The 13531-nt window shown below is 37.1% G+C and overlaps 1 protein-coding gene across 2 annotated transcripts in view; it reads left to right on the top strand.

Moving 5' to 3' along the window:
- The window catches only part of ASAP1 (ArfGAP with SH3 domain, ankyrin repeat and PH domain 1), a 157503-nt gene extending 147474 nt beyond the window's left edge, over nt 1-10029 (top strand). For both annotated transcript variants that reach the window (XM_075495269.1, XM_075495270.1), the window contains 3 exons: nt 1633-2135; nt 5915-6037; nt 8014-10029. In XM_075495269.1, the coding sequence (XP_075351384.1) occupies nt 1633-2135; nt 5915-6037; nt 8014-8088 (701 nt within the window). In that variant the 3' untranslated portion in view covers nt 8089-10029. The remainder of the gene's footprint in view (nt 1-1632; nt 2136-5914; nt 6038-8013) is intronic.
- Nucleotides 10030-13531: the final 3502 nt, after the last annotated feature.

Raw genomic sequence — 13531 nt, 5'->3', positions numbered from 1 at the left:
TTTTTTTCTAGTCTGTCTTTAAACTCATATGGCAGGTTTTATATATCTTTTTGAATTCTTACAGCAGTTGACTGTAAAGTTGAAAGCAGACCTACCTTGTAGCTCTGTCTGATACAGAATCCATCAAAAATAAGCTATATCTGTATGAGTGGGTGATCACTATAGAGCCTAAAGATCAGGAAGTGGTGCCTGTCCAAACTTCTGAAGCTAGATGACGGAAATTGAGAGTGCAAATGATTTTAACTGAAAATGCAAATGTGGAATTTCAACTTTAATAAATTACAATTATTATGATATGGTATCATCTTCTGAAAGAGACACCAATGACATGATAGGGTACCACTGCAAAGGAAGTCAACACTTCCTTGATTTAAAATTATATAGGTGAAAATTTAAGATGTGCTCAATCAAAGCACTTTAATAAGGGCTACTGTCAGGTTTTTTGTATCTTAAGCCTCAAACCAATGTGGGATGATCGGTGCTTGTACATTTGCTACTCAATCAGTCTAGGAGACAAAGCCATATACAAGTATCAACACAGACATCTTTTAAAATGAGGCATCTGATAGTAGCTATACAATTTCTTTCATGGAAACTATGCAAAGTTTTCCTTTTTTAGTATAAATAACTATAAATATAGCATGGAAGTGTTACTGCAGGAGGCGATATCCATAGCGAGTGTTGTTGCTTTCGTAGTAAAATGTCAGGCTACCTTTTTGGCTGGTATTATATGGTAGGAAAGCAATGCTGAATACAGTAGGAAATTATTCCTTCTAGTCAAAATGTGTTGCTTTAGTCATGGGTCATAACTTTTTTCTTTCCTGTCCCCCTTCATCTGCTTTAATACAGAGTTGTTTGGTTTAGGGGTTTGGGTTTTTTTGTTGTGTTGATTTGGTTTTGTTTTTAAGGTAGATTTCAGTCAAGTTTTCTTAAGGAACTTAGCAGTAGAATCAATGCATGACACTGAGAAAAAACTATCTGAAAAGCTATTTTCAATTTCCTTCCATAAAAACTGCAAAATACACTGTTTTAAAACTTCTCATCTTTACTAAATTGTAAATATTTACAATAATTTAGTTTTTATTTATTTTAGTTCGAATGTCTATAATACCATTTATTCTATACATTGTACATATACATATACATGCTTACTTGCTCTCTTCTTTAAGATTTTACAGGTACTTATCCTGAGACTCGGTGGTTTTTTGTATGGAGTTCAACTGTATATATGAATAATTGGCATTAAAGAGAATTTTCATTGCAGTCACATCAGTGGGTTGATAGCTTGTTTTGCAAAATACATCTTTTCTTATATTTAATATTTTTCGTTTTAGGTCCAAAAAGCAATCACTTTGTTTCACCTTAAGTGCTTAATCTATAAATTGACACCTAATAACTGTTGGATTAAGCACTCCTGGCCTCCAGTAGGAGCAATGAAATGAGACCTCAGTGAAAGAGCGTTAAGTAAAGATGTATTACCTTTCATTTGTCATAGACTAGGGCGACATATGGACAGTTATCGGGGCTCAGTGAACATGTGGTCATTACACAATTACAGTTCTGATATGTGCCTAAGTTCTTTAATATTAAGATAAGATTGTGAAAAAACATTGTTGTGCTCTTTTGTTTTAGTGGCACTAAGAAAAATAGAAACCAGTCATCATCTTTCAATAGATAAATCCCATCAGCACACGGAAATCTTTCAGAAGCCCTCACTGTCCATCGATATACCACAGAAACCACAACCTGGGGACTTGCCCCCAAAGCCTCTGCCTCTGGAATTAACTCAGAAACCTCAAGTGGGAGATTTACCCCCAAAGCCTGGAGAACTACCCCCAAAGCCTCAGCTAGGAGACTTGCCACCAAAACCACAACTTGGAGACTTACCTCCAAAGCCGCAAATGAAGGACCTTCCTCCAAAACCTCAGCTAGGAGAGCTGTTGGCTAAAACTCAAGGTGGAGAAGCATCACCAAAGCCTCAGCCCTCAGAGGCAAATCAAAAATCTCACTCCTTAGATCTTTCTCCAAACGTACTATCTAGAGACACCGTCCAAAGGCAAGCATCTGAAGAATCTAATGACATAACACATACCCTGCCAGAAACCCCTGTGCCACTTCCCAGGAAAATAAATATGGTAGGTATTATTCCAGCTAGTTGAGAGTATCCATGGAAGGCTTTGAAGTTACTGTAGGACTATCTGTGCAAAAAAAACCACCCCACCCTTGAGCTATGCACACAAAGCAACATAAGGTAATTGGCTGGGATGGGAAATGAGGTGCTCTTTTTGTGGTCCCAAGCAACTTCAGCAAATGCTGGGGGTTTACAAGGCCTCTTGCATGCTGAAACAAATACTAGTAACACGAAATAATAGCCTTGGGAGCATGACAGTGTATTTAGATTTATTAAGGAACTTGGGCATTTTTATCTGTGCCAGTCATAATTCTGAATTAATTGGTGGTTTTCACTGCTGTTGTTGCTCACTGCTTTGTATGCCTTAGATTACTAGAATATTTATATATTTGATTTTTGTAAGCTTTAAGAAGGGATGTTAGCACCTATTGTCAGTAGTAAAGTCAGCTGTGACAAACTGGTAAATGTTCCTGTCGTGAGTATTTAATGTCGATGTACTTAAGTGGTTAACAAAGGTTCAGATATATTACTGAAGTGGCAGAATTGACATTGCTGGATGGCGTGTAGTAGCAGAGCTGGAACTATAACTCAGTTTCAAGTCTCCTTGTTCAACCCCCCAATTCATCTTGCTAACCAGTTCAATTTCCGTCCAACAGAGGATTCTTCATGCATATGTATATTGAAATCATTTTATGAAACTCCAGAGCTCTCTTAAGATTTTCATCATTAAGAGTACATCAAAAAGGAGATAGGTTTGCTTGTCAAATTGGCTATGCAAAGCACTTATGTAAAAGGAAATAAGACTTCCGTTCTTGTAGTGAAAGCAGAGGGTGAGTTTCTCCCTTCTTGTACTTGTCTGAGGAACAACACTCTTTCTCTGGAGCCATCACTCTGCTTGGCTTCTGTCGTGGACTTGTCTGTGAGCTCCTATCTGAACTGAGAACGACAGGGTTGTTGCTTGGGCTTCCGGAGTGTTCTGGAGATTAAATAAAATAGTACAGGGATTTGATCGAAAGGTGTCTGCAACTACCGTTTGTTTACTTATGTACTTTTAAATAGAAGCGGGCAAATGATGCTGGACATTCTCAGCTATTCGTCACCTTATTAAAGAAGGAAAGAAAGCAAATAGTGGATTAGTTGTTTGCTTTGGGTTTTGTTTTTTGAACTCTTACCTTACTTTATACAGAAAAATTCTGAGGAAAAATCCAAATTCAGCTATATTCACATGTGCAGTAAATTAAATACTTCCACTGTTTTGCAGTGATCAAAATTATGATGTATCTGTGATAATTACTTTGCAGTTTTCTACACATCATTGCGCCCACACGTGTATCTCTTCTTGTTCACTGCAGTCTTTTTTGCTCAAGTAATAACCTGCAAGATTTCCTCTTAAATGTATCTTGCCTCCATTTTCATCCTCTGGCTGTATCCTCTCCTCACAAACTGGTGAAATGCTACATCAGGGTGCAACAGTAAGACCCGTGACAGCAGCCACTAGTACTCGTGGGTACTTCACTCTTGGTTTTGACTATTTAGCCACTAAATAGATGAACACAAATTTTTTTATTGGAAACTTTAGAAAAATCAATTGTTCAGAATTATTAGGTAAAAAATACCAATGCTGTTAATTATAAGGACTTGAGAGGATATTTTTAGAGACATGAAACTTGGTCTGAGTGCTTCTAAAATCACATTGAGCATTTGAGTGTTCTTTTGTGTGTGTGTGTTTTCTATAAAGACGACAAAATATTTCTTTTTAAACAAAAAAAATGTTGGATGTAAATAAGAACATGGAGGGGTAATTAAGGACCACAGCAGCTGATTATTATTCAGTCTTAAGCATAGAAGTCTCTTCTTAGTAAGTACTAATATTGGATACGAAGAGTGTGGGGTGGGTGATATTTGTTTTATAGTTGCAAATTGCATGTCCTGGAATTGCTTTTATTTCTTCACACATGAGTGCCCTAAACTGTGTTCTGGAAAATATATACTCTTCTCAGATCCATCCTTTTTTAAACCTTCCCAAGATTAAATACACCTCGGGCTTGAATTCTCCTTTTACCACTCTCCTAAGTGAAAGGAATAGAATATTAAAATGTCATCTGTGGTACTAATCAGAGGGAACCAGGAGCAATTGCCATAATTTTTCATGTGTTCTGACAAGCTGAGTTGCATACAGTTCTCTAAGTTTAGAGGAATTTAACTTTCTTTAGTCTCTTTATTGAGTGAGACAATTTTTATTTGGCAGAAGTAGTTGCTTCCCTTCATCACCGCAGGGTTGATTGGAAGTGTTCTTAGTTTGTAAAGGTTCTCTGGAGTTGAAAGGACTGGCCCTAAATACCCATTAATATTGAATTCCAATCCCTAGTGATAGTTGAGATTTTTTGTTCAAACTATATGAATTTGTTTAAAAAAGAGAGAAAGCGTTCTTTGAAGTAACTTCTTGCTGCAGCAAACCCTTGCTGTAAAAAAACCCTTTGATCTCATATGATCTTCATTTGAGTTGTTTCTGTTCATTTGTCTTAAGCATGGGTTTTTTTAGTCTTATGTAGTTGTGTTAACTGCTTTGTCCCTTAGATCCCTCTATAATTGTTATTTTTCTGTACCTTGTATTTAGTGTGAGTGCTCTTTGCTGTGCGTCTGTTCTGCTGTTGATCTGCAGGAATTTTTTTTTTTTTTTGCCAAAACATGGAGGTATTTCAAGTGGGTAGGTAGCAGCAAAGAGAAGGCTCCCTAGGAAATTTCCTCTGTGAAGTTACTTTTGGCTCAAATTCCTTTAAACCTGCTGACTTTTCCTTTGTAGCCCTTCTGCTTCTCGTCTCCTTGTGCTCTTCTTGGTTTTTTGCATTCTTGTTATCTGACTACTTCTGTTCAAAGAAGGAACCATAGTTTTTGAAAAAGTGTGGGTATGAAAATACAGGAATATAAAGTAGCAGGAGTGTTTTTGCTGTGAATATTGCTTCCTTACTCTATTTGGAAATAATTTAAAGCATTTTCCCTGCCATGAGAAACGTGTTTCGGGGAGGAGTCCATGGCTAAGGCTTTTTCATATGAATTAGCAGCATGCAGCAAAGTATGACCTAGAAAATACTTGGACTCAGAAAGGTAGAGCTGTGAGAATATCTATTGCAAATTATCATCACAAAATAGTACTGCCATCTGAAGTTAACATTATTTTAGTAAGAAATTGCGAACATACTGGATGAAAAATCATTAAAAAAATAATTTCCAGTCCTATAAGCAGATCTGAAATCAAAGGATACTGTATTTTTGCAGTAGATCCAAAACCAAAACTAAGGAATACTGGGATTTCAATGCAGCGTTTTCCTCAGCCCTTACCTCTCTTGTAACATTCAGAGGAGACTGGATTTCATTTTCTGTTCATGGTGATTTTTTTAATGAAGTATGTATTAAAGGAGAAAGAGTGTGTTTGTGGACTGGAACAATGTAAAGATTCTATTTCAACTTCCTTTACTGGAGGAAGCGTAGGTTACTTAAGCCGTGCACTACACATTAAAGTCTCTTGAGAATTCTGAATCTTAAGAAAAAGAAAACCTATATCTGTGTAGGTTGGGTGGGGGTTTTTTTGTTTGGTTTGTTTTGTTTTTTAATTTCCCTGTTGAAGCAGGTTTTTTTTATTTTATATTCCCAATTGCAGGGAAAGCAATTTGGTAGTCTTCACCTTCTTGTAAAATAAAACATAACTAAAAGGCAAAATTCATATAATATATATGTTTTCGTTGTTTCTTATGTCCTTCATCTAAAACTTCATTCTATTTTTAGGGGAAAAACAAAGTTAGGCGAGTGAAGACGATTTATGACTGTCAGGCAGATAATGATGATGAGCTCACATTTGTTGAAGGAGAAGTAATTATTGTAACTGGTGAAGAGGACCAAGAGTGGTGGGTATGTATCTTTTCCTTTTATAGTTCTGCATAACTTCTTTATGACTTTTAAAGGAAAGCCTCTTTTTCTGAATTTGGGGGGTTTGTTATTTTGGTTTGTGGGTGGTGGTTTTTTATTTTGTTGGGTTTTGGGGAGTTTTTTGTTTGAGCTAACATCCAGTCCTTAAACTTGTATTAGAGAAGACCCCCTTTCTCTGGTAGGGTCTGTCTCTTCTGGGGAATCTGCTAGAACCATCCTGACTAGGTCTGGCTTTATTGCTGGCTCATAACAACACGTATTTACATATGTCACTCGTTGTAATGCACACTAGCTTTTCATTAAATGAAGAGGTGGTGATTTTTACCCCATTTAGCATGCTCACACTCTTCATGAAAAATGAGATATGTAATTATCTTCAGTTCACCAGAAATGTTAAGTTATACCTACAGGGGTTGCTGGAAGTCTGAAAAACTATTTGTAATTAGTGCTGTAAGCTGATGGTTTTCCTCCTTAAATAAGAGGTAGTTAACCTTTTCTTTCCCTTCCTCCCTGCTGTTGCCATTGGTTTGTATCATACCCTTACCTACTCTGGATTGCATGTTGTTCTTTGGTTCTTGAGTGCTAACATCAGGTTTTTCTCAACCCCACTTGAAGGCTCCAACCCTCCCTTGACACTCTACTTCTTGCCTCCAAAGCCCTGCTACATCATACTTCCCTACCTAAGAATTATTACTGGGGAAAATGAGACAGATTTCATTTTGATTAAAACAAATTCTCATCGCAATGCTGCCTATGTTTTCCTAATCTAAGTGCAGTGCAACCTTTGGCATTTTGGTTCTAGCTACACTGTTTCCTCTCACTCATCATTTAAGTGTGGAAGATTTTCAACTGAAAAGATGGTATCAAAAGAGCCATGCCCAGTGAAAAGCTGGTGTATTAACCTTATCATCATCCAGTCCCTGATTATAGTTGCATTAGTTGCTGAATCTGTTTTGTGAAGCAGCTTTTTATGATCCCTGGGTACATGCCCGACAAGTTCCATGAAGTGCTCCAGTCTGAGTATTTCTGAGAAGGGAAATGAGGGCTGTTGACTCATATGCTTCAAAAATTTGGCTCTACAAGAGGAAATGGCCAGCCCTGCATGTTTCCCCTTCCCATTTTGTTAGCTTGTGGAAGAGGAAGGAGGTACACTATTATTCTGAAAGTAGTGAGCAGTACTGTAGCAGGATGAGAAGAGGGTTTTGTGGTCAGTCAAGACTGCTACTCCAGTGCTATCAGTTTGACAGTTGTTTATAATTATGCATTTTAAACATGTAAATTTCATATAGAACGTGCCATTATTTTTTTTTTTTTTTTAAGAAATTGCTTGGCTATTTCTTTATAAATGATTATTATGTAAAACATGTAAGAAGTTGTACATGAAGGATACTTAATCAGACAATACTGTGATTTGTTATAAACACTAGTATGCACATAAATCATTAGGAATCATACTAATTCAATGAGAAAATAGCTGGGCCTTTATCACTTCAAGTGAAGCATGCAGATTATCATAAGTAACTTCACAACTGTAGCAGACATTTCCCTTAAGTGAGATGTTTAGGATTTATTCGGTTAACTAAGATGAATGGTTTTCAGAGATGTATATCTTGTTACTGAAAGCTAGTCTGCCAGACAAAAGAAAATCAGGCTTCTGTTTTGGTGAGATTCTTGAAATTCAGTGGTGTATGTAAGTTGCCAAATAAAACTGTAGTTTCATTCTCTTTAGATTTAGTTGGCTTAATTTGTCTTATTTATAATATGCTTGTACGGTTTTATTTTGTTCCTTTGCACAAACTCCAGTGTTAACTAAGGTCTGCTTTAAACTGTCCAAGAACTTGAAAAGGCTCTGTAGGATCCATGCAGTTCTGCTGCTTTTGAATGAAGTAAATGCAGTCTACGAACTCCCTGTGTACACACACATATGTATATATGTACGTTTTTCTCCTGTGTTGCAGATTGGCCACATCGAAGGACAGCCAGAGAGGAAAGGGGTCTTTCCAGTGTCCTTTGTGCACATTCTGTCAGACTAGTAAAAACAAACAAAAAATCCTAAACTTGAGCATTGCACATTCTTCATGCAAGACGGGCTTTTTAGCAAAAGCGAACGCTGCTGCCTCCCTGTAATCCTGTGCACAATTGTATATATAGCTGCTGTTACAAATTAAGAATTCATTTAAGTTTCACCTCATGAGGTTGAATTATATGTATTGTAAATATACTGTGTTATTCTGCCTTTGCCAGTATTATGGTAGCCTTGGAACCTGGCACGCCTTATTGGGTTCGTTGAAGCCATCCTCGGCATCTAGCACTTACATCTCTGTCTATGCTGTTCAAAATAGGTATGAACTGCCAGCTTTCCAAACATAGGTGGTCTCCGTCAACCATGTAACTGTACAGAAATGACTGTTCCTAATAACTCGGTATTCTCAATATACAATTAGCAGAAAGTTAGAATGAGTGAATGGTTTTGGACAATTTAAAAATGAGTCTGCAGTTTATAAGTGTATGCAGTTTACAGCTATGAAACCCACTTCGGTATTTATTTAATATAGTGCTCAGTTAAGTGTAATTATGAAGACAAATATTCACTGACTTTACAGATAACAGTAATGTTTTATGGTGTGCATACAGCATTTCATGTTTATATTATGTGGACCTATGCCAAACTGTGATTGCAGTTCCCCTGTGATATTACCTCACTATAAAAAGTTACAAATTTATTTCATTCAAAAACTTATTTTAATGAAAATTAGTCATATTGTTCTTTAGTAGATATATGTGAAATTTGCTGGTTTCTTTCACTGAATTCTTAGTAACCAAGGACTTCTAGAAAATGTTAACTGTTGACATTATGCATGCATTTAGACGCTTACTTGAAACCTGCCTTTGTACAAAAGTAGTACTGTAGTCATATAGCTACATTTGAAGAAAAGAACATTTTAACTTAACTGCTATTCAGATTAATGTGAGCTTGCAACAGTATTTGTTTATAGCTAAATTGGCTCTTTGAAAAATGATTTTGTGGGGGTTTTTTTCCTCTGTCTTCAACCTTGCTAAAAGTTAGTTACCTAAAATAAAATTTCTTAAGTGGTGATATGAGGATAAATTTAAATTATTTTTAATTGCTCTAAAAAGTGGAAGTTAAGATGACCTCTCATGCATTTGATCAGGCTGTTAATGATAGAACTCAGATCACAAGTATCAGGCTGGTTTTAGTAGAGTTCACTAAACTGTAACTGTAATAGTCTTAATTCAAAGCACCAAGTAACAGATGTACTGTTATAAAGCTAATTTCTAAGAAAATCTTTGGAAGGCTGCATTTGGCCTGAGGTTTCTTGAAAGTTGGTGTAAAGTTGCATTGCCAGAAAACACTTAAACGTATTACTGAAAACTTTCATTTCCTATGTCACTTTCAACATCATTTTTTAACTTTGAAACATAATGCAGTTGTGTTTTTCCCATAGTTTGTCTGTAGCAGGTTCCATGACTTTCATACATAGTTTTGTATTTGCTTTAAATGTTATTTTGGCTTCAGTACCTAGTACTGCTATTTCAAAGCAGATTGTCTTGGCTGCATGGGAAGATTTTCATTTCATAAAAACACATCTCAGACTTTCTGAGGGCTTTCATTTTTTAGTTCAGTTTTACAAGACTGTAGTCAGTGAATATTTAATTCTGTTTGTGGTTAATATAGAAACAAATATCAGTCTAAACCCCACATGGAAAAAAATGCAAAACATTTATCAACTGTTAGTGGTTTTATCATTTATAACAAAAGTTTGTTAAAAAAAAAAATTATGCAATGAGTGAGCGAGCCTGCTGGCATCTAATCCTTCAGTATTACCAGCTCCAGTATTTCAGACTTTATTCTGTTTTTTATGGAAAGGAAGTCAGGATTAGCATTTATTTAGCATTCCATTTTATCCATTACTACAATGTTTTAAGTTGCATTAAAGAACAAAATCTATTCACTTTTGTGGTCAATTGTATTTTTAAGTGATCTTGAAATAAACTGATAAAAGCAAATCATATAAAGAAAACCTAGGCATGTAAAATTATGTAGAGTCAAATGTCTATTCTTTTCTACGCTCTTTAAAATAGTATACATATGCATTTTATAAAATTAAATGAGTTCCATCGGGAACAATAGTTCTGTTTATTCTGGCTTATTGTGGGTCATGAGAAACCTGAAAATGTATGATATTGATTGAGTTTAAGTACAGTATTCTATTTGAACTCAATGAGCCACTGTCTGCAATTTTGTACATGACATAGTATTTGGAAAGTCTAAATCTTTATGGAAAATTAGCTGATAAGGGGTTGGGGGGAGGGGCAGGGGAAGGTGCCCCCAGAGGGGGAAGTATGCTCTGCAGATGATGTCTTATTTACTGTTGAACAACAGTTGCTATTTATTTTTTTATTACATAGTACATCAACGTGTACAGAAATCAGATCTGGTCATGCCACTAGTTAAAATCTTGACTTCTCATTGAATGTTAAGGTAAAACATCAGTACACATGTCTATTCACATGTATTTAATGTGACAGTTTTTGAGTACTGTATGTGTTAATTTCTACTTTTTTAATATTTAAAATTGCTTTTAAATAAATGTATTCAGTTGATCCCAGATATCTGAACAAGGCCCTTTTGTCAACTGGAATATCTTCTAGGGAGAAAGTCTGGATTCCGAACAGGTAGAACTAAAACACTTGAAATGTTTTCTCTTGAATATAAAGCACCCCTTATATAATGCAATTAAGTGTGTATCTCTTTAACAGCTGTTAAATATGGATGCAATTGCCTTTATCTGGAAAACTTTACTTACTAAAGTTAGCATCAAAACACTTATTTTGTCCATGAGTTTCGATTGCTTTCTCTCTGGCTTCAGTAGGCTCTATGGAAAGCCAGCCCAGTGTGTCTTGTTTTCTACAGCTGGCCCTTCAGGTTGAAAAGAACCGCTAGTTTTGGGCTTTTAAATTTACATAGGCTAAACATATGGGGCGAGGGGTGTGTGAAATATGGACGTGGGGCAGGGGAAGTAGTCTGGTGTTAAAATATTCTGCTCTTCCTCAGTTTCTACCTTGTCACAATAGTTCAGGTAACAGCATTCAGAGATCCATTGATTCCAATATCCTCAGTTCTCTGTCCTACTTGTATTACTTGTTCTTCATGACATGTATTGATTGCCTTTTGCAAGTCAAAATTCAGGTGGATATCTCATATACTGTTTAGAGCAGAAGAGACCAAGACAAAGACATGCCCAGAGAACTCTATTGTTATTCAAAATTTCAGTCTGCTTACGCTTTTCCTGGCAAACTTAAAGCTCATAGTTGAACAGAGACTGATTGGTAATCAAAACCAGTGAAAGTGGTGCAAATCTTAAAGACCAATCAGTGAAACTCAGAGATAGCTCCACCCTGCCCAACAAAAACCCAAATGCTCCAACTCTATAAATATGATTTAATTGTTTTCAGATGCTTCCCCCCCTCCCCTGATTCTGTAGTTGTGTGACAGTTCACCTGAGCATCAACCAAAACCAACTTTATGTTCCCCTGTTATAAGTTTATAGTTTCATGCTGTTCACACCCTAGACCAGTAACCCTCCTATGCCAAGAAACCTTAGGAGCAATGTCCCTAAGTAAATAAAGTTCAGCTTCAGGCCTTAAATTCTTACAGACAACTTACCAACTTAGTCTTGAGTTTAAGGCTGTTGAGGGTGCTTTTATGAGACACTTTAGCCCTTCTAAAACACAGCTGGAGGCTTTTCAGATGGATGGCAGAATGCACACAGGACTGTAAGATGTTCTCATCTATACAGCTGCAAGCCAAAAATTTTCTTATCTAATACAAAATAACTATTTCAAGTTGTCTTAATGATACTTTTAGGGCTATACATAACATGATTTACAGCTCAGTCATCTGCTGAGAGAGTGCTCAGGTTTCTTCTTGAGATAAGCTAAGTGCTGTTTGTCAATTTGTATTTAAGCTTACACCCCCACCCCCCCCCCGCCCCGCTGCAGCGTGCACAAAACCTGCAAGTCTTGACTAGTTCTCGTCAGCTGCTGTTCGAGTAACACTAAAAACGATAGTGTGTCACAGTACAGGCTTTGCCTTGTTCCTCTGTAAATTACAGAACAGATCCTCCTGTCTGCAGTGAGGCGGATGTCTGCTCTAGTCTCTTTTTGTAATAGTGGGGGTGGGGGACAAACAATCTGTGACAGCTGTCACATCTGCTAACCATGTCAGAGCAGAGGAGAAGCTGATCCGTCATTTGCTGTACCACCTGAAGAATGTTTTGAATGAGCTTTAAGCTTACCTGGAACTTTAAATCCAGTGTTAATGCCACTCCGCAGTTCCTACCACTTTGGTCTTGGTTCTTGTAGTGTCTGATCAGAAACATCCCCTCCCCTAGTCCTTGTTGCTTTTTGCTGAAAGGCAGTGTGGGACTAGGTCCATTCCCCCATGGGATTTTTTTTCCCCAAGGCTTGAAGATGTTTCTTGTGCTTTAGTTACCACCAGAAATTTAGAAATCTGATTTTTCTCTCTCAGTCACATTGTGTAGATGAATCACCCTTGAACACTCAAACTAGACTGCTCCAGAATGGCTGCATTAGAGGTGATTTCATTGTATTTACCTTTTTTCAGTTCAAAGCAATAGTGTTAGGCTTGGTTTTTTGGTAACTAATTAATTTCCCCAGTCTCTTCCCCAGGGAATACTACAGGAAGAACTTCCTACAGCTGCCTGTAAACTTACAAAAGTAAGGAGAAGTGTGCAATAGCTCAAGTCTGAAGTTGCTCTCAAACCTAGTTTAGTAATGTTTTTCATCTCTTCCTGCTCCCACATCCCTGCATACAGTAGTAAGTGTCAACACGCCTCTGAGCTGGAGTTCTTAGTGTTTAAATAAAAATCAAAAACTTACTTATCAGAAAGGCTTGAAACATGCTCCTGAACTTCAGACTGAAGAAAGACAAGCCACCTCTTGAGCTGAATGTGCACAGAAGAGGTCAGCAACTGTTTCTTGGCTAAGCAGGGGTTTTGCAGTGGTTTTCTGATGCAATCTGCAGACTTCCTTAGTGACCTGGTCACACCAGTAGCCACACACTGCTTCAAACACACCTCAAAGCTGAAAGTAGACATTTATTCAAATTGGTGAAGATTATACTGCCTGTAATCACCTGTCCATACTGCAAGCCATCCCATCCATGGCTCTAGACCTACATATCCACATGTCCTAGCCTTTCCTTTATTCATTGTAGATTTTGAATTCAGAGCTGTAGCTCTACTTTAGTAATGCTAGGCAGGAAAGCAAGAGCCCCAGGTAGCTGAGCAGTAAGTCAGCTGCAGCCAGCCACATGCTCTCATTTCAAATGAGACTTTTTATTGTGTGGAAACCCATCCAGGAGCTGGAAAAAAGCCTTGTGGAGCAACTCCAGGACCATTGCAGTAGTTCTGACCTCTGGATAGAAGCATG

This window comes from Mycteria americana, chromosome 2 (assembly GCF_035582795.1).
Source record: "Mycteria americana isolate JAX WOST 10 ecotype Jacksonville Zoo and Gardens chromosome 2, USCA_MyAme_1.0, whole genome shotgun sequence".
Lineage (NCBI taxonomy): Eukaryota > Metazoa > Chordata > Aves > Ciconiiformes > Ciconiidae > Mycteria > Mycteria americana.
The sequence above is the reverse complement of the archived record's forward strand: the minus strand, read 5'-3'. Positions and strand labels throughout refer to the sequence as shown.